The 26,682-nt window shown below is 36.3% G+C and overlaps 1 protein-coding gene across 3 annotated transcripts in view; it reads left to right on the top strand.

The window, feature by feature from the left end:
• Positions 1 to 3,944: 3,944 nt before the first annotated feature.
• LOC149779940 (alanine--tRNA ligase, cytoplasmic-like) overlaps positions 3,945 to 26,682 on the top strand; it is an 83,208-nt gene continuing 60,470 nt past the window's right edge. The window contains exons 1-5 of one of the 3 annotated variants that reach the window (XM_089936632.1): positions 3,945 to 4,085; positions 12,533 to 12,707; positions 15,255 to 15,443; positions 19,690 to 19,835; positions 24,765 to 24,956. In XM_089936632.1, coding sequence (XP_089792758.1) covers positions 12,564 to 12,707; positions 15,255 to 15,443; positions 19,690 to 19,835; positions 24,765 to 24,956 — 671 coding nt within the window. In that variant the 5' untranslated portion in view covers positions 3,945 to 4,085; positions 12,533 to 12,563. Of the gene's footprint in view, positions 4,086 to 4,243; positions 4,392 to 4,502; positions 4,564 to 12,532; positions 12,708 to 15,254; positions 15,444 to 19,689; positions 19,836 to 24,764; positions 24,957 to 26,682 lie in introns of those variants that run through there. The other 2 variants (XM_089936633.1, XM_089936635.1) reach the window with 2 other exon arrangements.

The raw sequence follows: 26,682 nt of genomic DNA, 5'->3' as shown, positions 1-26,682 counted from the left end.
GTTTCATCAACGATGATACTGGACCAAGAAATTCCTTATCAGGATCAACCTGTAGCAGCTGTGGCCATCGCAGACCAACATTGTTGATAAATTCGTTCAAACGCATCGGCTACTTCAGATGATGTTTTCGTTGATAGCGGCTCTGCCTCTTTATATCTACTTGCCACATCAACTACAGGTAACGCGTACTTGTACGTTTTTCCACGCACGGTATCATGTGGTAAAAACAGAATATCAGCTTGATGAACTTCATTAGGAGCACTAACATCGAAATACGCATACTGAATTCGTTTCGGTGGTGGTAGATAAATTTGCCATATTGCCTGTTTGGATAACCACGCTTTAGCAGTAAAATGTTTAACCGCTGCTGCATCAGCGAGTTTACCAATTGCTGCTTTACCTTTCCAGTATCCTCTTGGTGAATAATAAATTAATTCCATTATATATTACCAGACCCAAACGCTAATTTACTTTTCGTCGCAGATCTTACTAACCAATTAGCTAATGATTCTCTGATATTTTTATTTTTTATGGAATTTAACGCGTGAATTAATTTCACATCTGCAATATGCTATCTTGTAGATTTTTACTTTTATAAGCTACACATGAACATGAAAAGCTTTATCAATAGCATTTACTGGTTCCTCGCCTGGTTTTGGTTGATCTTGATTATCAAGTCTGATATCGAGTCGAGTACCAGGACCGCAATAATTATATCCTGGTAGATGTTTTTCTCCTGGGTATTTAGCCCATGGAGTACCTGGAAACTTTGACATCAAATTAGCAATATCACCACCGCGCTTATTAGGTAAAAACAAAAATTTCTTTCTACCGCACACAGAACATTTTCCATCATACGCTATTTTTTTATTTTTTGTTATAACTGTGGCTACATGAGTAGTTGGAGTTTTAACTCTACAGCGTAAACAATATAAATTCATGTTATAATATATATGGATATAATTGATCTCTCAGCGAGAAGAAAACGAGAACCTGTTAAGCATCATCCTGCGCTTCCTAATTCCATCAGAATGAGTATCATAGGACCATCTGGATCGGGTAAGACGCAGTTATTACTTAATCTGATAATGAGATGGTTGAAATGGGATAAATTATATTTAGTAGCACCATCCGTTTATGATCAACGATGTTATGAAGTATTAAAAGATTTTAACGAAAATGCAAGATTACTGGACGAAGATAATGATGTCATAGAGTTTATAACAGATTTGATGAAGCACCGTCCGTTGATGTTTTAGACGGATTTATTATTAATTTAGTTGTGTATGATGATGTGATGCTGGATAAACAATCAAATCCAGCCAGAATATTTTCTCGCGGCAGACATAAAAATACAGATGTGATCTATGTTACTCAGCGGTATACACAAATTCCGAAAGTGATCAGAGACAACTGTAATATTTTAGTTGTGTTTAATGGCGTAGACACACACACGCTGCGAAATATTCATCAAACCTGGTGCAGCGGTGACATGGATATAATTAAATTCAGAAATTTCTTTTCACGAGCGCAAGCCACTCCGCATGGATTTATAACAATAAATTTGCACGATCCTAGAACAAGATATCGTGTGGGTCTTGATAAAATATTTGGATAAATTAATAAATTTAATTAAACAGATATCATTAATATAATGAACAACTGTGCGTGGTTAATTCAAGGAACAACAGATAAATGCAACAAAAGGTGCCGTGGAGAATATTGCAGGAGACATAATTATATTTTAAAGAAAAATCCTCATACTGGTTCACGAAGTTGTGTTGGATGTAACAACGGCGTTAGAGGATTATATCAGATTTGCAAAAATTGCGGTGGAGATCGATATCGAAGTTTAATGATATATTACAGAAAAAGAAAGAACATAAATCCAAAAATAGAAAAACCACCATCAGAACTTGAATATTACTTGATGAACAAAACAAAAGATTCCCAGGATTCAGATGAAGATTCCCAAGATTCAGATGAAGATTCCCAGGATTATTCAGAATAATATAGCAGCAGAGAGGGTCCTGTCTACAATTCTGTTTGTGACAAACAATAATCGTAGACGTGGTATTGACCTCTATGAAGGGTCAGTATTTTTTTTGTCTAAAAAACGTACGTGACGCGTTAAGTGGTCTGTTCATCCTCTCTGCTGCTTGTTACAACTTCCTTGGTAGACGTGGCCTCCCTAGCGGCTGCATCAGCGGATCTTTCAGCTGCGTCTGCTAACCGCCTTGTTGCAAAATTTTCTTGTTGAGCAGTACGCGCTATAATAATAGTTCAGACGATTCTGCGAAACCTTCTTGTGCTTCCTGCCGCGCTTGTAATTTTTGTCTTACAGAATCACGAACAGGAAGAAATTTTTTGATTGCCTCTAATCGCTCTCGAGCTAATCTAGCGGAATGTGCTTCTCCGATGTTTGCCATTATTGATATAATATTTTTTAATTTATAGCAGCAGAGAAGGCGTAACTCCAACTTGGTACCCAGTCACTATATCGATTTTTAGGAGATTTTTTTTTTACAATTCCAGGAAAAGTCAATTTCTTCTTTAAATAGCAGCAGAGAAAGGCGCCTCTAAATAGACATCTAATCATCGCGATTCCTATTTTTTTTTTGTTTTTTACAATTCCAGGGTATACCACTTAGAGTCTGTTCGCCCTCCCTGCTGCTACTTATAACGTGACAACGCTACACAGCTACCATTTCCCCGAAATTACCTTTGAGGAAAAAAGACTGTGGAGAAATGTAAAGAAGCAGATGAAAAACGGAAACTTCTGCTAAAAAAAAAAAATGCCCTTCTAAGGGCTACCAATACTGCCTCTTATCTAGGGAACCATTTTGGCTTGGTATCCCGTTTCGATAAAACTATTTTGTACACTAACTTGATCCGTCATTCCACCGGTTCAAAATTCAAACCTTTTATGACCTAACAGAGACCAAACTTTGTATATATCGCTCAGACATATTAGTTATAACAAATTTGTAAGGCATCTACAATGTACACTATGTACTAAAAAATTTACGATTGTTAGGACGTAGGAAAATTTTACAACTTGTTTTGATTTGACCCAATTGCACAGATGGCTAACACATTCTTTGCATTTTGTATTGTCCATTAGTACAACTAGACTAAATTTGACTAAGTACGGGCTGGCGTTCTTGGGAGTGCACGACATCCATGGCTGGCTTGCCGAATTCCTTGCCCTCTTGCCTCTCTCGGACATCGTATAACGCCAGATATGTGGAACAATTTCCACCCGCCTAAAACTAGGTGTCCCATGTGACGTCACGGGCGTTACATACTGCTTGGGTCGACACCTCGAAAATACGGACTGAAATCAACTCATTGTTAACATGAGTGTGTGTTGGGCACATTCCCACTCATGAAAGCCCTTCATTCAGGTCGTTAGAGACATATAGTCCTACGTCCTGACGGCTAAATTAGCAGTGCTCCTTGAGCACATAAACGCATGGAGGATGTGTAACTAATTCCTTCCCTCTCTCTCTCTCTCTCTCTCCCCCCCCCCCCCCCGTAAGATTTAGCATCCCGCTGTGCGGGAATAAACCCGACTCACATGCCCTTCAAGGCTTACGCGACGTAAATCCAGTCAATTCATCAATCAATCAATTGATGAAAGGTTGTTACTGGGGTTTTTGAACGTCATGTTTGTAAAAGGTTCATTAGAGTATATGTTGAATTGTTGTTTTAAGAACTCGTTCAGATTTTAAATAAAATTTATTTTGTCTTATCCTGTCTTAAATGTAATTAACATTTAAGCTGAGACATATAAATGTTTTGTATAATGAAAGTAATGGATAAATCATCCGGCAAACCGTGTTTATTTGGACATGTTGTACATTTTATAGTACAATGGGAGATATAAGGATGTGTAGGATAAAATCGGAAAAACACATTATTGACATATGCACCGCCAAAGAGACATAACGAGGTAAATCATATTTTCGGCTCGCAGAAATAGCCGAGGTGGTCTGAATAGCCTTATTGAAGCACGTTGAGGTTTTGACATCACTTTGTATAAAATAACAAATATCCTGGTGTTCCAGGAAGAAAAGCGTCAGGTAAGAAAATAATGTGTATGAAATAATGTCTCTAAATATCTCTAAAGTCACACACGATACCAGCATGCGTTAATGATGCAATATTATCCAAACTTCGCTATACACGAGAGGGCCGAGGTTCGTGACGAATCGGGTCAGTGACTTCTATAATTTATGACGCGTTTCACTTTCCGTGTTTCTGTTTAAATGTGTTTTGTCATTCATTTTGGACACATTTGGTTTATTATTTAGGCAGTAATCAATGATTCAGTGAGACACCAACGAGCTTTAAGATATCCACAGACCCTCGCCATCGGTCGTCTTCGTGTAAATATTATTCTTAATATTTCATATTGTGGAGTATTATCTGGTTATTTTGGTATAAGAAAATAATAGGAAGAGAATCTGGTTTAATCTGGTTTTTGCTTTTCCAGGAAGGAAATAATAAGCGAACAAAAATAAAATTGACTCAGTACTTCAGCCGGCGTTTCGTTCTAAGGTTCGTAGTATTTTAGACATTATGTTTAGGGGAAGGGGTGTCCTTAAGTGAAAAACGTTGGCCCATATATGCAGGATGGGGATTCAACGTTTTACTGTTTGAACAAGCAGTGGCATGTTCGAGGGCCCAAATTTCAAGAATATCTCACAAAGTTGGTAGCCTATATTGACAATAATTGCTTTAGCCATACTATACTTTCTGTAATTCATTCATCCTTACCAGTGACCTTATGGCAATCTGGTTTTTGCATCTCCTGATGGTACAAAAATATTGCCATGTGGTTTTCACCAGATGTCATGGTTTTTTAGTTGAACCTAAATGAATATGGTACTGATCTGATGTCCAGTAAGGTCACCACTGAAGTTATCTTGAAAATATTGTGATTGCTACTTCTGGAATGAAAAGTAATAGTGCCATTGGCTTTGCACCTGAAGGCTTCACATGATGTTTGGTTGGTAAAATATTGCCACCACAGTTGCCATTGTTAAAATATTATCACTACTTGCCCTTAATGCAGGGCCTTTGCTAGGGTTCGCATTTGGCAACAAATGCGAAAGAATTTTGAAAGTGGCACAATTTTGTACTGACTAGCAAAATAGTGAAAGTTGCTGGCGACAAATTTTAATAAAGTAAATTTTAAATTTTTCAATGATACAAGTGACTCAGGCCATTTAATACCTGTTTTCACTATCTGCTGCAGTCAGTGGATCATGTCAGTAGATGATGAATAAGATATCATTTGAACATGATTGCAGCAAACTGCAAGCTGCTAGTTGGTTTTGAGAAGCAATTAAATGTGAATAGTAGGAACTAAGGAATGACCAGGGGATATACTCTATTAGTAGGAAATAAGGAATTACCGGGGGATATACTCTGTTGTTGAACAGGTTGGCAAAAAGATTTGGTGTCATTTGCACATGTTGTTAATTTATATTTATAGCTTACTGTGAGTGTGAGGCGCTCTTGGGACTGCTTAGTGTTTTAGGGATTATTTACTTAGATAACACTTTTGTGGTCTGAACTTAACTGAATAAAGGGGCGCTCACCAGATAATATGTACTTTTGAGAGAGTGATGTATGTAAATTGAAGTAGTTTGCATTTAAAACATGCACAATGGAGAGAATGTTGGCATACCTCTATGCTACATTAATGTAATGTGGATGATATTTCTTTTGGATATTGTACTTTTGAAAATTTTGCATGATTTAAGCACACTGCTAACTAAAATGACTGCTCCCTTGTGTTAAAAAATCAGCCTGAATTAGTCTAAAGTACACTATACATAGCAGCTATTAAAATAAAGAAAATGAATTTTGCCAGACTAGACAATACCAGCTTCTGAAAGTGCAATGAATGAATTACCAAATATATAAAATGTAAAAAAAGTTATCAGCTCTTTTTTAAATTTTTTACCTCTGAAGTTCAGGAAGTGAAAATGACCAAGTAGAGCTAGCACTTTTTTGAAAGGTGCACATCTGAAGTAAGGCCAAGCTGTTTACTCTATAACCCATAGTACACTCATCACTCATACACCAAAATAAAGGGAATTAAAGGTTCTTTGCATTATACCTAAGATATACAAGGTCTTTTTTAAATAACCAGTATAACCAGTGAGGAAAGCCGGAGAAATTCTTTTTCTTTAAAATCCTAACCCTATGCAAAATACGAAACTGTAGAACGCCACCTAACATGATACCGCTACAAGGATGCCAGCCATCAACTGTAACAGGCCAAAGTCACTTATATCAATGAAAAATTAAAAATTTGCTTTATAAAGCAGGTTTATATGAAGCACAAAGAATGTGGCTAATCTATCTCTGAAAAGCAAAGATTTATATCCAGCTGCATCTGAGGCAGCTACCTAGTTATTAGTATTTCTATTGCAGACTGTGAGAGGGGATTCAGTAACCAGAATCAGATATTAAAAAAACTTACGAAATTCAATGGGTATATCTACTCTGAAAAATTTAATGAGAATTTTTATTGATAGGCCCAGTGAATTTTGGTTTCAGGAAGGCATATAAGAAATGGTCAGGGAAAAAAATGAGGTGGATATTGTTGATGTGTCAGTGACATTGTTCATAATAACTACCATATATACTCACGTATAAGCCAAAAAATTTAGGAAAAAAATAAGGCCTGGAAGAAAGGGGGTCAGCTTATCTGCGGACCAAGGTCCAAGTCTGAAATTTTTAACGCTTTTTTCCTTCGATTTTCAGTATTTATTGTTTCTGTCGATCGCCAAAGATGAGATCACATGCCTAATGATGCCACATGGCTCATAAGATTTGTGCTGTCGTGAAGTGAAACAAATATTTTTTTCTAACTTTAGTGGTAGGATAATGAATGAAAAACATGTTTTGACATCTATTTGACAGATGTCCATCCACCAGAAAATGCAGCCATACATGTTATTTGAGCCACGGTGGTATGTGTGTTTTCCAAAAGAACCGCCATATTAGTAATCTCCAGTCAAGTATTTAACCCTCAGCTAATCAGTAATCATTAAACTCTATGGTATCGTACAAATGCACGCTAGCTTATTTCAGTGTAAATATGAAAAGAACCTACATTAAAAAAAATAAAAGAATTACGATACTGAAGGTATATACGACAAACATTTTGATCGAGAGTAGAAATACATGTATGATAGTCTTAAAGGAACAATAGCGAGAGGCTCCATAGGGGTTTGTTGTGCGCACGCTTAGGAAGGGTAAATAACAGGGCAATATACGAGTCAGCGTGAATAATTGTAAAACAATATAATTTGTGGGATTTCTTTGACAGGTGTTTTAGAAGTAATCGGCAGCCACAGTTTATATACTACTGTTGTTTAGTTGTTTGTAAAGCAAAGTGGTTTGTTAGCGGTAGAGTGTTGTACAATAGCTACCATATGCTTAATCTGTGGTAAATGCCTCAGGGATAATAGGTTTGTTTTGTTGCACAATGCCAATGACTTTACTAATACATGCCGACTCTCAGATGTATTGTTTAATGAGATATGATAGTGGACATGGTTTGTGCTCAAAGTTATAAACCTGTCACAATACTGCTAAAAGTTGTAAACTGTCACAATACTTGAATAATGTCCATGCTGAAACCAATCATATTTTGATCAAACTACCGGTAGTTTAAAAAAAACCCACAAATAAACAACAATGATAAATAATTATCAAATACAAATTGATAACCAACCACACATGGAAATAATTACAGGATAAGGTATATAAATAGTATACTACCACTATAAGAAATTATTTCAGTTTAATCTCTCTAGAAGTTTATATTCAATTCAATCAGATAAAATGAATAGAATTGGAAGTAAAAGAAAGCGTTCTGCTTATGATGCAGCATTCAGACTTAAAGTTTGTGCATCTTGTGATGTACCAGTAGTCTAGAAATTATGGGTCAGCTTATACGCGGGTCATGCACTTTATAACAGTTTTACCAATTCAGTTGGGGGTGGGGTTGGCTTATACGCGAACGGGCTTATACGCGAGTATGTATGATAAGCAGTATTTTGTATTATCAGTTATAAAAAACATTCTTACTCATTCTTGCTTTTCATATGCTATAAATTGAACTTCACGTGTATATATTTATTAATAATTATTCTTGTGCTTTGAAATGTAAAATACATGTTGAAACTGTTTTATTGTCATGTTTATATAGATTAAAAATAGGGCTAATATAATTTACGAATATATTTAAGTCTCAGCATCATTACATAAAATGGCTTCTGTGGCTGAAAAGTGTAGCATGAATATCAACCCTGTGCATTCACCAGCCAATCATGTTGCATATAGTGAATCAGTAATTGCATAAAAACTATGTACACAGGTTTAAAATATTCAATAATTTTGTCACAGATAATTATGTGTCTGAATTCAATGGAGAAAGATAATAGCAAAATTACATAAAGAAAGATGAACCACATTTACGTTTCATTATGTTCCAAGGTTAGTAAACTGTGTATAAATTTCATACTACTGGAATTTTCTCATCGGTGAATCAGAATACTGTATTGTTTTCTCTTTCTGAAAAATGGATTGATTTTCATCTGCTTTTTTATTACTTGCACATTTGCTGTCCTCAGATGGTGGTCTGGTTAACACCTAAATCTGTAGCTAATTGTGATTGCTTAATCCTATCTAGTACTTCAAGCTTCTCTTTAAATGCTTTATGTTTCTCTTTACTGTTATCCAATGTATATGCCGATAGATTAGCACTTTCACACCTATTTGTTTGATGGGCTACAGCAAAAATAACTGTCAGTCAACAATGGGGTCATTTTGATAGGGAATGGATGAAATTATTTACTGGTCAACTGATTGCGTCTAACAACACCACCAAGCCACATGCACATGCTCGGGCTTTCGTTTTTTTAAAGGTTATATAAATTGTTGCCTTATAGGTTTTAGCTCAGCGATTGACTTGGTGATTAACAATGTACGTACATTAATTGAATATGTAAAATCCGGCGAGATCCTTTTATCAACCACCACATTGTTTGCTGCTTGGTTGTGTACTCATTTTAAAGAACAAACAAGGTGGCTATTGTTTGTGCAATGATTATACCCAAAATGCATTGCTTGTGTACTCATTTTAAAGAACAAACATGTTGGCTATTGTTTGAGCAATGATTATACACAAAATGCATTGAAGACAAAACAAAGAAGACTTAGTGATCAATAATTGTAAGATTTTTCAGCTATAAACTAAGCTTAGAGTTCTTAAAAGGCTTAGCCATTTGGTTTATATAGCAATATTTCCATTGATGCTTTTTATATTGGCTCAAAACTTCAAGAAATTGGTGAAATTGTAAAATTTAAGGAGCAACAAAATGATTGTTATATTCAAATTCAGACACGATCTCTTTCCCAAATAATAATAAAGTTTTACACATTGTTTCTCATACTTATAATTTACAATTTTTTTTACGCGAGAAACATACATGTATATGAAATTTTAGGAGTCACGCTATGTTTGTATTGTATTTTAAATTATGTGCAATCTCTTCCCGAAAATAATAAACATCTTACACATTATTTCTTGTACTTAAAAAATTCCTATATGAAAAATGTCAGAAATTTTGAGAGCCATATCAGGACTATCTAATGGAGCATGCTATAGCAGGGTCACGCTACTTATGTCATTACTAGAAAGTGTGTTGCATACGCTGGGCATGTGACTATCTTCATTGTCACATGCCCAGTGTTCCAGCTATGAATCTTACAGAGTTGGTTAAGAAGGGCACTTGTAGTGAAAGGAACACATTTATTGAAGGAAGGGACACATTGTGGAACAAAGGAGCATTTTAGTTTTAAATAAAAGGACTTGTTGCTTTGGATGAAATTTGGAATTTCATTCTTTTGAAAGAAAAAAAACAGACAGCATGTTCTTGTGATAATTCTATGTAAATAAACAAAAATAAGTGGAATAAATAAAAACAATGTGATTTTAAGTTATGGTGATCTGGTGAGAGCCAGAGGGGAGGACTATTGAAGGGAAAAGAGGAGGGACCAGGAGAGCAGGGTGAGAGCCAGAGTGGAGGACTATTGAAGGGAAGAGAGCAGGGTGAGAGATAGAGGGAGGACTATTGAAGGGAAAAGAGGAGGGACCAGGAGAGCAGGGTGAGAGCCAAAGTGGAGGAGTATTGACGGGAAGAAAGCAGGGTGAGAAGTGGAGGGGAGGACTATTGAAGGGAAAAGAGGAGATACCAGGAGAGCAGGGTGAGAGCCAGATGGGAGGACTATTGAAGGGAAAAGAGGAGGGACCAGGAGAGCAGGGTGAGAGCCAGAGGGGAGGACTATTGAAGAGAAAAGAGGAGGGACCAGGATAGCAGTTGGTGGAGATCCTTCTATTTCTTATAGCTGGATCACTGCCTGTCAGTATTTTCATCTAAGTCACATTTAGCTGTCTACTTTATAACTTACATGTTAGGACAGGGCTGGATATTACACCCTGGGGTGAGTTTAGATTGGACCCTTGCAACCTCACATTTGCAATGTAGAGTTCAATGATGTGTTCAGTTCATAATGTGCTATGTTCTACAAGTTCTATACTCTGTAATGTCACTGCATGCATCAGCACTTTTATTTAGCGTTTATATGTACTGTATACTTATTAAATGCCAACAGATTATTTGTGTATAGATCCTTTATTTCACATGATACATTGTTAGAATATAATAGGGGTCACGTTACCAGGCAAAGTAGGCGACTAAGTCCCCCAAAAAATGTAAATGTCGCCTTCTTCTGTTAGGAAAGTGAAAGAACTTTGCCTTGTGATTTTCATGAGGAACTTTGAATCACCGTCCATTTTTAGATGCTCCCTTGCCTTGGCCAGGTTAGATCCAGTGTTATGTTATATATAGCTTAAGGCCGACAAACTTGAGCACATTCACAGGCATGTGTTTTGATAGCTGATTGACCATTAACCATTTCATGAGTAAGTTAGCAACTACTGTTGCCCAATTTCTAAACTTAAACGTATGTAAATAGCAATTTGAGTTTTAAGAATATAATTAGTAACATGAATACTTTAACTGCCGCATGTACATTATTTTTCTGATAAAAATCAGTTTGGAGCCATAAGTGAACCTGTCATGGAGAAATCATAATTGACATAGCTGTTTTATTAAATTGTCTCTTTTCGTAAACAATTGGGCAGGTATGTTGAGGAAATTATACAGTTTATAGAAAGCAGTCTAAATATGATGTTACTAAAGATTTAGCTTTAAAATGGAATTATGTAGGTCAGATATATATGGGACAATACTATGTTGTGGAATTCAAGAGTTGCCATAAGGTCAAGGTTGTATTCTGAGTTTACTCATATTTTTGAAAATACGAAGAAAATAAAAATAGCAAAACAAATACTATTTAACCCATGCCTTATGTTACACCAAGTATGTAGACAAATAGTAAAATCTTTAATATGCAATCCTATCAATGGACTGTTGCAATGAACTATAAAGTGGATGTTTACTTTTAGAAAAGTCCTCTTTTGAAAAATATATGCACTTGCATGTTGGCTGTGTCGATTCAGTTGAAGAAAAAGGGTTTAGTTCATTCCTATACTGACTTAAATTCTTCACTGTGTTGTCTGTGAACACTTAACGATAAAGTTTTATCAGCAACAAAGAAATTAAGACGAACAGTATTATCTGACAGATGTGTATTGCTGTCGTGTACATGGTACAGAGGTTGTTTCAAAAAGGTTTAGAGATTTTTCTAATATCATTTTATAATGAACTTTAAGAAAGTAAAATGAAAAATTCTTGATTAAGGGTATATGATTAAGCATTTGTACTAACTTGCAATTACAATACTATAGTCTAGTTACTCCATTAGAATTCATTACAATGAATATGATAATTTTTGAACATGCACCAGATATGTTTATAATATAGATTGAACTCAATAAAGTATATATATATATATATATATATATGTGTGTGTGTGTATATATATATATATATATATATATATATATATATATATATATATATATATATATATATATATATTGCATGTCTTGCTTTGCTCTCACTTCTCCCTCTTCAGGTCCCACTTCTTCCTGTTAACTCACTTCTCCCTGTTCTGTCCAAATGGAAAAGTCACTTCTTCCTAAAATTTAAAATCTAGCTTGACCCCTGGTCTATCACTTTAATCTTGTTAGTGTCAAGGTCACTCTCACTTTTTCTGGTGCAGATTTGGTGATGTTATTATTTGAATGATGATTAGACACATAAGTAATAAATAATTGTTTTGTAAGATACTTGGATAAAACTTGTTATGCTTCTTACTGCCATTCTTTTCAGATCATGTTGCATAATATAAAAACAGGATGTAAATATATATGGTGCGTGATGTCAACAGGGGTATATAGCATATAATCTCTCACATGTAATTGCAGGTCATTCTTGTTGGTATCTCAATTTATTTAATTAATTTATAATTGCAGCACAAGCAGTTTGAAGTAACGAAAAGAAGAAATGGACCCATCATCAACAGCAGCGGAGGTTCGACAACTGTTTGTAGATTTCTTCAAGGAGAAGAAACATATTTATGTCCACTCCTCGTTAACCATTCCTCTGGATGATCCAACACTTCTGTTTACCAATGCTGGCATGAATCAGGTGACACTCTTCACAGTTATATACAGCGCTTTGTTGGTGGAGCTGGGCATTGTCAGCCATGTCTTGATTTGTAACATGCTGATTGTCTCTCAGATTTTGTGCATCGTGGTAGTATCACATACATAAAGTAAACTGAAAAATACACGGTCAGGTCCATGGTTGTAAATTTAACATCATTGTTTCGTTGCACATGTCCATTTTTTGGATATGCTATATTCCAGGAATTAGTGAATGTTTAGTGCTGTAAATGTTCTCAAAGCACTGATCAGTTAAGTTAAAAATATTTTAAACTCATTTATTACCATATTCTGGCAGACAGATGCCACTAATGTATGGCAGCAGGTTAAGACAAAAGAGCTAAAGTCTTGTTCTTTCTTTGTGTTCTTTTAGGTTCATGTATTTTACAGTTCTGAGGTGTTGATGTGGTCCACTCAAGACAAAAATACAAATATCACTGAAGCTCTGTGAAGTAAATACAGAATGTGCTAATGTCATTTTTCTACTGAAATTGTACATGTGTATTAAAAGTGTTTGCTCTCAACATTTTCAGGATGAGAACTCCTGGGCTCTTCATTAATGGAACTCAGGAGTCCCCATCTTCATTAATGGAACTCAGGAGTCCCCATCTTCATTAATGGAACTTAGGAGTCACCATCTTTGTTAATGGAACTCAGGAGTCTCCATCTTTGTTAATGGAACTCAGGAGTCCCCATCATCGTTAATGGAACTCAGGAGTCCCCATCTTCATTAATGGAACTCAGGAGTCCCCATCTTCATTAATTGAACTCAGGAGTCCCCATCCTATTTCTCAGTGTCTCTTACATAAGAATCCAAGTCCCTTGCTTTCAAAAGGTTTGAAAGGAAAGTGAAAAAAGTACATGATCATTATTTTATTATATATCTGGTGGTTCATTTCTCAGCTTTGTTCGGTCCTGTTTGAAAAAAAAGCTTTTTCAGTAATTGTCAAAAAAACTTTCATTATACTGCACTCTGCTCATGCAAAATAATTTGTCAGATTTTATTTTATTAGTTTCTACTGTTTAACTTAACAAATGCACATGCATGGTTATCAAAGTCTAGGTAGCTCCTCCATTATTTTGACTGATTTTTGCACTGTTCACTGTACAAAACTGCAGCTTTGCTGTCATCATTATTTGCACAAATTTTTAGTTTCTCAACACCATATGTGATTTTCTGTCTCTTTTGCACAGCATGGTAATTCAAAACAGCAATTGAAATGATCTGGGTTAAATTCATGTCAGCACAAGGCTAATATCTGCAAGTTAGTGTTTTCATTTCAAGTGAAAAGATTTTTGCTTTCCAGTAGTTTTATACATTTCACAGATTGCTTTTAATATACCATATGATTTCAATATTTAAAAGCATAAGAACTTCTGCCACTCTGGTCATGAAGTTCTCAAGCTTGTGTTCTGCTGCCATTTTTATTTTGCATCCTTCACTGTAGTTGAGGTGGAGCCAGCAGTAAATGTGCATTTTGAGTTGTTATTGATTTCACTTGTGCTCTCAACTTCCTCTATGTTTTGCCTTTTATAAACATTAGTGTCACTTGTCACATTTCCATTACCTGAAAAAAATGAAATCTGATTTTGCCAACTAATTTTTACGAGCTGAAGTACTTTTCTGCTCTCTTAACAGTGCTTACTAAAACTATAGTTTAAATCACACATACTGACATTACTATTATTATTATCATTGCATATTAATAATTGGACAGTATTATCAGACTCAGAATCTGAGAAAGCTTTGATTACTTTCATGATTCATTGGATGTGTCATCACCAATTTAAATGCCATTAAAACAACAAAGGGCTTTGTTTATCTGCTGAAAAGTTGCAGGTGCTTAAATACACATTCTAAAGAAGAATTGTTGCTTTGAGTCATCATCTCAAAGAACAATTAACTATTAATTAATCATCTGGCTTCATGCCCATTTACCTAAGCATAGCCATTAGCTATTCTGCAGAAATAGTGCATACTCTGAGAATTTCACTTGCATTTGACTTGAATATTCGGGTCCCTTACATCCCTGTATTGATCAGATTTGCAAAAGGCCAAGTTAGCATGGCACTTGCGATGTCGTGTTTTCTTTGAAATTTGGCTGTCGTTTGATATCTTTTGTGCAAGTTTGGAAAGTTCAGGTATGTTGTGCTTTCCTGGTTGAATTCGTTATTAAATATATAGAAATCAGAAGTGACTGTTTGGACTGTTTACAGGGAGTGCCTTTCTACATAGTATGATATTCAATTTTAAGGGGTAGATCAATAAATCAGACTATACTACCAAGTAAGCATACAAATGCAAACATTAAAAATTGCTATCATCTGATAGGCAAAAATGTATTGAATTTGAAAGTTTGTTTAGTAGTTAAATAGATAATTGTAGGTACCAGGATACAACTGCCTTTAATGGAACAAATAACAACAGTCCTCAAATTTTCTGAACCTCTTTTAGATATGTACTGAGTATATTCCTACATGTATATAGGTACATCATACAGAATATAACTGTATGCTTTTTCTGTTGCAGTTCAAGCCAATATTTCTTGGAACTGTGGATCCCAACAGTGACCTTGCTAAGTATGTTCGTGTTGTCAACTCACAGAAGTGTATACGAGCAGGAGGAAAACACAATGATCTTGATGATGTCGGAAAGGATGTCTACCATCACACTTTCTTTGAAATGTTGGGAAACTGGTCCTTTGGAGACTACTACAAGGTTTTAAATTTTCATTTTAAAGCCATTTTTGTCTGTTAAGATGCACATTGAACTGTAAACAGCATAGACCCAGTCTATCTATCTGCCATCCCATAATGCCCCTGTTGGCTTCAGATCATTTCTATGATGATACAGTAAACAACATAGGCCCCATCTATCCATCTGCAATCCCATAATGCACCTGTAGGCTTCAGTTCATTTCTATCATGATACAGTGCTGGGTATATTATTCAGTGGCAGATCTGAGTCTACACCATTCACAGCTTTGTATGTACTAAGGATGTACGCATTTGTTAAAACAGTGCTTACTGTACTACATAAAATGCTTACTGTATTACATAAAATATAGATGTGCCAACCCTTATGATTTTGCTAGAAGTCTTATGTGGAAATTACCCTTAACATACAGACTTAATGACTAAAGGCACAGCTTATGGAAATACAATTGTTTGTGGTAAAATCCAGATGGTGCATTGGCCGTGTTTGATTTTGATCCAGGTTTTGTATTAGATTCAGTGAATTTGGTCAGAGAAGCAGACCAACTTTACCATATTAGCACAGACACTTTAAAATGCACATATTGTGTGATGCTAAACATCTGCTTGATCAAGCTATTTTAAAATAGTCAGGATGATATGGACAATAAATCTTTTAACACATTAACCCCTAGCGATGAGTTAACGTGGCAGGAGGTAGTAGCCTACTGCTGAGCTCTGTAGCGTCATGGTCATGCATGATACACTAAAGTGGGTGGTATTATAGAAAGGTAGACAGATGTAGCTCTACAATGATGCCAAATAATCTGGAATATCTAGTGCACTACAAAATACAGATTTAAAAAAAAACCTCATTTTTTGGACCCAACTTTTTTCTACCCAAAATTTACCAGTGATCGGAATCCGATTTGTGTCTGGATTTTAGACTTTTTGGTCTCAAATCTAAGGCAAACCAGTATGAACTGCAAACAGATAGATGAGCCTTTGCAAAAAGTAGGATAAGATATGCATTTGGAATAAAGAGTGGTCTCGATACAAAAAAATGGCTCTGTTTAGCAAAAAAATGAAAAAATAAAGAACTCCAACTTTTACCTTTCTGCTCATGCACGAGCCAAATAGCCAATGAAAACGATGTTTCTTATTGAAAGATCACCCGGGATTTGGTGTTTTCAGATCTTTTCAGAAATAGCATTCAAAATCTGTTTCCTACTTGATTTTCAGGCAAAAATGACAAAAACCTCCAGGGGTTAATGTGTTAACAAGTTTTAATAGTACAGAAGAATAAAATGGAATCTTCAGATTCTTGGGGGGGGGGGGGGAAAGCAGGAAGGGCAACAATTTCATTTAGTGGACATCATGTGTTGATTTGAGTATGTCACATGATGGAAAAGAAGATTGCCATTGCACAGCCTTTTTTTATAAAAGGATTACATCAAGTTGAGATATATCAAGAAGCCATTGATCTCTTTAGGGTTTGGAACTGCAATATGTGTAACTGTACTGGAAGTAATTAAGGTGGAAGTAAAGTTTACAACATTTTGAGTTGAACACAATGTTTACCATCAGTACATCAGTCTTGTATCACACTTTTAGACTTTTAAATGGTTATTTTCCAGCTTGACAATAGCAGTACATGATATTTTGTTACACTGAACTGAAAACTTGCCTAAATGACGGAATTTTTTTTTGCCTTACTGAGAAAGTCCTGTTAGGGTTATCAGGTCTGAAAATGATGTGATCATTATATTAGACCATCACAATCAATTTTCCATGGTGTAAGCCACTCTGTGCGCTCTAGGATAGGTTGGACATAAAATGACATTTTTTTTACTTATCTTTTTTTATTTAAAGAAAAAGTTCTATTACTTTATAAAATATCAGAAAAAGATAAAGGCAGCAAATATTATTCAAGATCTTGAAGATATCCTAGTTTTCCCCTACGGCGCAAACCCCCCTGCCCACCTTGTGGGTATATATGTATGTGTTATTGAATTTTACTCATATTACCACATTGTAGTAATATCTTCAAGACTCATTTCCTATTTCAAACAATGCACCAATTTCAGAATAGTAAACGAGTCTAATGTTTTATATTTCAGTGAAAGTTTTCCAAATTGAAAGACAATATAATAACAAGAAAATAAGATCACCATAATCAAATCAGCATCTTCAGTATAGTAATTTAATAATTTATGAAGCATGGCAATGTTGTTGTATTTACTAAAATCTTAAACTGCCATAAATGGGTCTGGTTTGCTACAATAGATGGGTCTGGTTTGCTGCCTTAAATGAATCAACTTCTGGAAGAATTTAACATTTCTAGAATCCATTCCTAATAGTAGCCAGTGTTATTATTGTTTATTGTAAAATTGGAAGGTGTGTAGTTCATGGTTAATATGTAAGGGTAGGTGACTATTTTACTGGTTTTGAATTACTGGTAATGGATAGGCAAATCTTTGGTCCTGCATTTAATAAAGAGAGCATGTGATGTCATCATAAAATGTTTGAGATGGTTCAAGGTGAGGAAACTAATTATGAATTGACCCAGCTGAAACAGCTCTGATATGATTCAGTGGTAAATAGAAAGGATGATTCATCATACTCAATTTATTTTATACTATGTTCATAGCTGCCAATCCTCACGAATTTGGTGTGAATTTCACGACTTTTTCAGCGATTCACGAATTCACGCCGTAAGACAAAAATTCACGAAATTTTCGATCCTCAGTTATTTTAAATCTTTAATAAAATAACCGATTTCCCGTTAAGCGCTAGTCATGATATTTGCAGTTGACGAAACGGTCCGGTACCGCTGGTCATGATATTAGTTGATCTACAGCCGATTAGTACAGTTGGCCCGGTCGCAAGCATTTTAGCCTATTTTAATCTATATGTATAAGAGTAGTTTTACAAATGCTTTTGAGAGAAACTGGGGCCTAACCGGAAATTTGCTCCGTGCATGCGTCAAAACACTGATTCGAGTTACCGTTCAGCATCGCATGTAAGATTTTGAAAATGTCTTCACCGCCAAGGAAAAAGAAATTTATTACTCAAAAAGTGAAGTTTAATTTGGAATATATCAAAAATTGGCCGTGCATTCCGCCATTAAACATTGATATTCATTCGTCCTTTTTGCACTCAGTGTGCCATAGCAGAGACGATGTGAGGAAGAATGTCGGTTGCAAAAAACACGTAGAAGTTGGGAAAATTAAGAATTCGCAGATTTCAGCTCTGGAATATTTTAAACCATTGGTGGAAGACCCGCGGGCTACCAACGCTTAAGCAATATTTGTGAGTTTTCTTGTGTCGAACACAATCTACCTTTATCAGCTGGAGACCATGCTAAACATTTGTTCTGACATATGTTCCTGGACTTGAAAATCGCTTCCAAATTTTCCTGTGGAAGAACCAAAAATGCTGCAGCTCCTGTGCATTCCTCACAGCAACAGTGACAGCAAAAGAGTATTTTCTTTAGTGAGGAAAAATAAGACAGACTTTAAGGCCTCCTTAGCTGCAGAAAATTTGTCAGCAATTTTAGTCCCCAAGATCAACCAGCAGGCAAGAAGTCGGAATTGTTTAGAAAACAAATTTACGATCAAGCAGTTGAGGAAGTTCAAGTCTGCCACAGTATCATGTCTTGATAAATAAATATTTCTGCATATATATAGTGTTTTATTTTTATTTTGCTAACTTGATATAGTGTAGTATTGATGGTCGGAGTAGTCAGAGTGGATGGAGTTATTGTTCTAATATTATTCACGAATTCGTGTCCAAATTCATGACCTTTTATCCCTATTTTCACTAATTGTGAGCCTGGAAGGTTGGCAGCTATGTATGTTTATAATGAAAAAAGCCAACACAGACTTTGGTCATTCATTATTAGTTATGAAAACCTGAGAGTCATATACATCCATGGGTAATCTAATATTTCTTGTAAACATGATAGAAAAACTGCAAGAAATACATTAGTGCGTGTTACACTTGCATGCATAATGTATCTGCTAATTTATAGTAAAACCTGCTGTAAATCAACCGTGCAGGTTATTGGTTGTTGAAAAGTTGCAATAACTGTGTCATTCTAAAAGATTTCACTTACCAACATGTACCTTTAACTGTGTATTTGATACGATGATTTGGTGATCTTAAATCGGGGCAAATTTGAAGAATTTTTAGCTCTGCTGGTCATAAATCAGAAAAGCTAATGTGATGGCTTGTTGTTTGTCATTTATCCTCTTGTTTTTTTCCTTCAGAAAGAGATGTGTGCTTGGGCATGGGAACTCCTGACAGAGAGGTATGGCCTGAACAAGGACAGACTGTATGTCACATACTTTGGAGGAAATAAAGACTTTGAATTGGAGCCAGACAATGAAACAAGGGATATCTGGATCAGTTTGGGGTGAGGTTATCATTGCTATACATTTATTTTTTATCACCACTTCAGAGTAAAGGACAGTTACTGTACCACCCCAGTGTCTGTGTTGGCATTAGTGCCCACATCCACTACATACTTTCCAACCCTTACGATTTTGCCGTAAGACTCACGAAAATGGCTCTTAAAATACAGACTTAGGTAATAAAAGCTGGAACTACAGAAAAATTATTCTTGCCATAAAATCGGGATAATCAACTCATCCATGTTTGATTTGGATTCAGGTTACATATTAGATTTAGTAAAGTTAGTCAGGGAACCAGACTAACTTAAATTAGTACCTCAGATGCTTTAAACTGCACATATTTTTTTCATGCAAAGTGTCTGCATGATGAAACTGTTGATTATAGAAGTTATTAATGGCATTAATAAGTAAGATGAAGCTGTATGCATTTGCAGTATGCACATTGGTGGGAATATTGGCATACCATTATACGACTTTCATGTACTGCAGCTGAAATTTCTTTAAAAGTTGCAGTTGTGAAAATTGTATGATCTAAGCACACAGCTGATGAAATTGGCTGCTCCCATGTGTTTAAAAAGTCAGCCTGGTCTAGTCCAGAATTAATTAACTTTTAGCACTTATTAGATAGGGAAAATACATTTTGCCAGAGTAGGCAGTACCAGCTACTGAAAGTGCAACATAAAAAGAAAAACAAAATATTGGCTTTTTTTTTTTTTTTTGCAACTTGCCTTTGAGGGCCAGGAAGTGAACATACCAGTCTTTTGATAGGTGCACATCTGAAGTAAGGCCAAGCTGTATACTCTGTAACCTAAATCACACCTATCAATCATAAACCAAAATAAAGGGAATTTAATGTTCTTTTAACAATACCTTAGATATTTTTTAAGTAGCTAGTTTAACCAGTGAAGAAAACATGGTAAAAGGTTTTTCATTAGAAATGAACCCAATGCAAAGTATGAAACTGTAGAGCGCACCTTTAGAGTGTGTTTCATAGAACCTACCCCCTGGGGAGGGAGCTAAGCTGGCAGACTTTGTATATGCATCTTACATTTGTTGTGCATTCTTGGTATAAAAATATTTTTTTTTATGTTAACTAGGGTTTTTGCACAGGTTTTCACACACTGTATACATACTGTTATACCTGGAATCAAAACTTTGCCAGGGAATGCATCTTGCACCCTCATTACAAAAGTAGGTCAAAGAGACCATTGCTTCACTATTTTGGGGTAAATTTTGTTTTAAGCCTTTTTCTCATACTCTGTTAATGTTTGAATAATGAAAAATAATTTTATGCTTATATGTTAGTACCACTGCCTTAGAACAAAAGCATGTCAATGTGACCTACATTTGGCATTTTTCAGACTTAGATTAAGTTTGTGATTAGTTCTTGACCAAATGGGATTTTTGTACCCTGTATACACACTGTTTTATCTAGAATCATGAAGGAATGCATTTTATGTATTGCATCCACAACACAAAAGTCACTACGACTCTTATTTCATTCTTAACTAACTTTTTTCGGTAGCAAACACATTATGTCAGAATCATCAAACTAGATGATTGTATGGGGTCCCCGAGTGGTCTAAAGTGCTCTCCGTTACGGATCACTGCCATCTCACCTCTGTCTGCGTAGGTTCGAGTCTTGGATTTGGCCAATGTGGATATGTGAGAAAGCTTGCCAGTAGCTTCTCGAGGGTTGGTGGTTCTTTCCGGGGTTTTCCTGGATTCTTCCTCCACCATTAATACTGGCCGCCATGTATAGCATATGGTGTGCTGAAAAATGGCGTTAAACCCTACAACAACAACAACAAAAGATGATTGTATGCATTTATGTTGTTACCACATCCTTACAGCATAAGAAGGTCACTGTGACCTACATTTCACATTTACTTGACTTTTATTTTCATGTTTAGCTTTTCCAGCCATTGTTTTTTTAAATCTTCTATAAATACTGTTATACTGGGAATCATACAACTTGGTCAAGGTATGCATCTTGATGTGTATAAACACCCTCACCGTAAAAGTTGATCACTGTGACCCATATTTCATGCTTCACTGAATTTGCTTACATTTTCATTTTTAACTGTCCATGCTTGAATCATTGACCTAGATGACTATATACATGTGCATATTTTTTTTAAAATCAATTTCTTTTACTTCCATTATAGGTCATCTGCATGCAGTTCATCTTTGAAGTAAAAGCTGTCCAATACTTGGATCTAGCTTTGCACATAGATTTGTCCTTGCTGTAAACATCCTAGCCTAAACGGAAGGCCCTTTCTGACAATTACAGTTGCACTTAGGAATAAATATGTTTATTCACTGGTAAAATGTGCATAATAATGACTAAACATTGTAGATTGTGACAGGATGCCCTCAACATGTTTATTGTTTAGCGTTCAACATGTGAATGAGTATGATAATTAGATGAGTGTGCTGCATGCTTTTCATGTGAGGCCTCATCTATAGTGGTTGTAATGGCAAATCAGGGTAATTACTGACCTACCACACTGAGTTAGAAGCATGAAACCTCTGTCTCATCTATAGTGGTTGTAATGGCTAATCAGGGTAATTACTGACTACCACACTGTCTGAGTTAGAAGCATGAAACCTCTGTCTCATCTATAGTGGTTGTAATGGCTAATTAGGGTAATTACTGACCTACCACACTGTCTGAGTTAAAATAATGAAACCTATGTCTCATCTATAGTGGTTGTAATGGCTAATTAGGGTAATTACTGACATACCACACTGAGTTAGAAGCATGAAACCTGTCTCATCTATAGTGGTTGTAATGGCTAATTAGGGTAATTACTGACCTACCACACTGAGTTAGAAGCATGAAACCTCTCTCATCTATAGTAGTTGTAATGGCTAATCAGGGTAATTACTGACCTACCACACTGTCTGAGTTAGAAGCATGAAACCTCTGTCTCATCTATCGTGGTTGTAATGGCTAATTAGGGTAATTACTGACCTGCCACTCTGTCTGAGTTAGAAGCATGAAACCTCTGTCTTATCTATAGTAGCTGTAATGGCTAATTAGGGTAATTACTGACCTACCACACTGAGTTAGAAGCATGAAACCTCTGTCTCATCTATAGTAGTTGTAATGGCTAATCAGGGTAATTACTGACCTACCACACTGTCTGAGTTAGAAGCATGAAACCTCTGTCTCATCTATCGTGGTTGTAATGGCTAATTAGGGTAATTACTGACCTGCCATTCTGTCTGAGTTAGAAGCATGAAACCTCTGTCTCATCTGTAGTGGTTGTAATGGCTAATTAGGGTAATTACTGACCTGCCACTCTGTCTGAGTTAGAAGCATGAAACCTCTGTCTCATTTATAGTGGTTGTAATGGCTAATTAGGGTAATTACTGACCTACCACACTGAGTTAGAAGCATGAAACCTCTGTCTCATCTATAGTGGTTGTAATGGCTAATTAGGGTAATTACTGACCTACCACACTGTCTGAGTTAAAATAATGAAACCTCTGTTGATGTTAGACACAAAAGATTAGTGACAGCTTTTTGTGTCTAGATAATACTAGTACTTTGTGAAGTTCGATTGTGCTTTTGGAGATTTTGTCAAGTTTCAAGTTACTCCAGAGCTGTATGAAACATGTAATCAATACAGGTGTCAATTTGTGTTGGACTGTACCCTAGGATGATGCTCTGGGGTAACTTCCTACCCCTGAAAACTTAGCCCCTTAGTCTTAACTTGCAAACTGTTGAGATCCCCTACCTTATAACCATATTTACTGTACACTTACTTGGCATAGAAGAGTTTTATACATGCTAATGACATTGACCTTAATGTCAGTCCCTAACCCAAGGGACTTGTCCCCTTAATCATATCTTGGAAACATCGGAGATTTACCTATGTGTCTCTTTTTCAACCAGGTGTGATAATTGAAGCAAAAGCTATACTTTCTGTCCCTTCTTCTTACCATTATATAGGGTATCTCCACTAATTTAATAGCTGGTTTTGTAATGCACATGTCATTCACAGACAAATGTCAAGGTATCAGGGATGTAGAGGAGTGTAGCAGTTGAGGGTTTATATGCTATTTACTTACCAGCTCATCTTGCCTTTCCATTAGTCTGTGTGGCATGTCTCCCAGACTGCAAAACAGACCTGCCAGGTTTTATTCTTGATGGCAAGAGCAATTGTTTGTTTTCCACATCCTTCCCCTTACATATCGTGTCTTTTCAAATTCTTTAGCTGGCAGTGTGATGTTAGGTGAATCCAACTGACATTATTGGAAGAATATCAAGGTGGGTGAGGAGCATTGTGGTTAAGGGTATATATGTGGCCTGTTGTTGTTGTTGTTGTAGGGTTTAACACCATTTTTCACTATATGATAGGCTATACATGGCGGCCAGTATTAATGGTGGAGGAGGAACCTGGAAAGAACCACCTTCCCACAAGAAGCTACTGGCAAGCTTTCTCACATACCCACATTAGCCGAATCTGTGTGGCCAGTTAATAACCATCTTACCTGGTATGGACCTTTTAGCATAGTGGTATGTGTGCCTGACTACAAAACAGATGAACTTGATTCTAGAAGGTGAGAACTATACCTTGTTTACCTTCTAACTGCTCAGCTGCCACAAGGATCCTCTCCTATCGCCTAATGGGCCGTCCCTAGTGTTAGGTATCGTCAATCTTCCGTAATGTTAGGTACCGTCAATCTTACCTAGTGTTAGGTACCATCAATCTTACCTAGTGTTAGGTACTGTCAATCTTCCCTAGTGTTAGGTACCGTCAGTCTTACCTCATCAGATAAAATAGATCTTAATTAAATATACTGTCAAATGATATTGGTTCTATGGACAACAAACAAGCCTAATTTCCTGAAAATTGTTCACATGCAGTGTTTTTTGAACCAAAAGAACAGTACATGTAATTTGAATGAATTTATTCCAGGATTCCAAGTGAGCGGGTTCTGCCATTTAGTATGAAGGAAAACTTTTGGGAGATGGGTGAGACGGGACCATGTGGACCCTGCACAGAGATCCACTTTGATCGCATTGGTGGCCGTGATGCCAAACATCTCGTCAACATGGACGATCCAGATGTCCTTGAGATATGGAATCTTGTATTCATCCAGTTCAATAGGTACTTATTTCCTGTTACCTTGCAAAATGTATTACAACTTCTACCTGTCGAATTTATGTTTCTGACCTTCACATGTTTTTATTACAACTTCTACCTGTCGAATTTATGTTTCTGACCTTCACATGTTTTTTTAAAGAACCAGAGTAATACATTGTATTGCTTTTTCTTCACAATAATAATTGCAGAGACAAAGCAGGCAAGATGGCCATTATCTTGGTACTTTTGGTATAGACTTTTTTCTAGTGTGTGGTCAGCAGGTTGTTATAGTAACCCAATGACATCAGTTCTTAGTGTGTTGTCAGCAGGTTGTTATAATAACCCAGTGACATCAGTTCTTAGTGTGTTGTCAGCAGGTTGTTATAGTAACCCAGTGACATCAGTTCTTAGTGTGTTGTCAGCAGGTTGTTATAGTAACCCAATGACATCAGTTCTTAGTGCGTTGTCAGCAGGTTGTTATAGTAACCCAATGACATCAGTTCTTAGTGTCTTGTCAGCAGGTTGTTATAGTAACCCAATGACATCAGTTCTTAGTGTCTTGTCAGCAGGTTGTTATAGTAACCCAATGACATCAGTTCTTAGTGTCTTGTCAGCAGGTTGTTATAGTAACCCAATGGCATCAGTTCTTAGTGTCTTGTCAGCAGGTTGTTATAGTAACCCAATGGCATCAGTTCTTAGTGTCTTGTCAGCAGGTTGTTATAGTAACCCAATGACATCAGTTCTTAGTGTCTTGTCAGCAGGTTGTTATAGTAACCCAATGACATCAGTTCTTAGTGTCTTGTCAGCAGGTTGTTATAGTAACCCAATGACATCAGTTCTTAGTGTCTTGTCAGCAGGTTGTTATAGTAACCCAATGACATCAGTTCTTAGTGTCTTGTCAGCAGGTTGTTATAGTAACCCAATGACATCAGTTCTTAGTGTCTTGTCAGCAGGTTGTTATAGTAACCCAATGACATCAGTTCTTAGTGTCTTGTCAGCAGGTTGTTATAGTAACCCAATGACATCAGTTCTTAGTGTCTTGTCAGCAGGTTGTTATAGTAACCCAATGACATCAGTTCTTAGTGTCTTGTCAGCAGGTTGTTATAGTAACCCAATGACATCAGTTCTTAGTGTCTTGTCAGCAGGTTGTTATAGTAACCCAATGGCATCAGTTCTTAGTGTCTTGTCAGCAGGTTGTTATAATAACCCAATGGCATCAGTTCTTAGTGTCTTGTCAGCAGGTTGTTATAATAACCTAGTGGCATCAGTTCTTAGTGTCTTGTCAGCAGGTTGTTATAATAACCCAATGGCATCAGTTCTTAGTGCGTTGTCAGCAGGTTGTTATAATAACCCAATGGCATCAGTTCTTAGTGCGTTGTCAGCAGGTTGTTATAATAACCCAATGACATCAGTTCTTAGTGCGTTGTCAGCAGGTTGTTATAATAACCCAATGACATCAGTTCTTAGTGCGTTGTCAGCAGGTTGTTATAATAACCCAATGACATCAGTTCTTAGTGCGTTGTCAGCAAGTTGTTATAGTAACCCAATGACATCAGTTCTTAGTGCGTTGTCAGCAGGTTGTTATAGTAACCCAATGACATCAGTTCTTAGTGCGTTGTCAGCAGGTTGTTATAGTAACCCAATGACATCAGTTCTTAGTGCGTTGTCAGCAGGTTGTTATAGTAACCCAATGACATCAGTTCTTAGTGCGTTGTCAGCAGGTTGTTATAGTAACCCAATGACATCAGTT

The sequence above is a fragment of the Sinohyriopsis cumingii genome, chromosome 16 (assembly GCF_028554795.1).
Source record: "Sinohyriopsis cumingii isolate HCF-2022 chromosome 16, ASM2855479v2, whole genome shotgun sequence".
In the NCBI taxonomy this organism is placed as follows: domain Eukaryota; kingdom Metazoa; phylum Mollusca; class Bivalvia; order Unionida; family Unionidae; genus Sinohyriopsis; species Sinohyriopsis cumingii.
The sequence above is the reverse complement of the archived record's forward strand: the minus strand, read 5'-3'. Positions and strand labels throughout refer to the sequence as shown.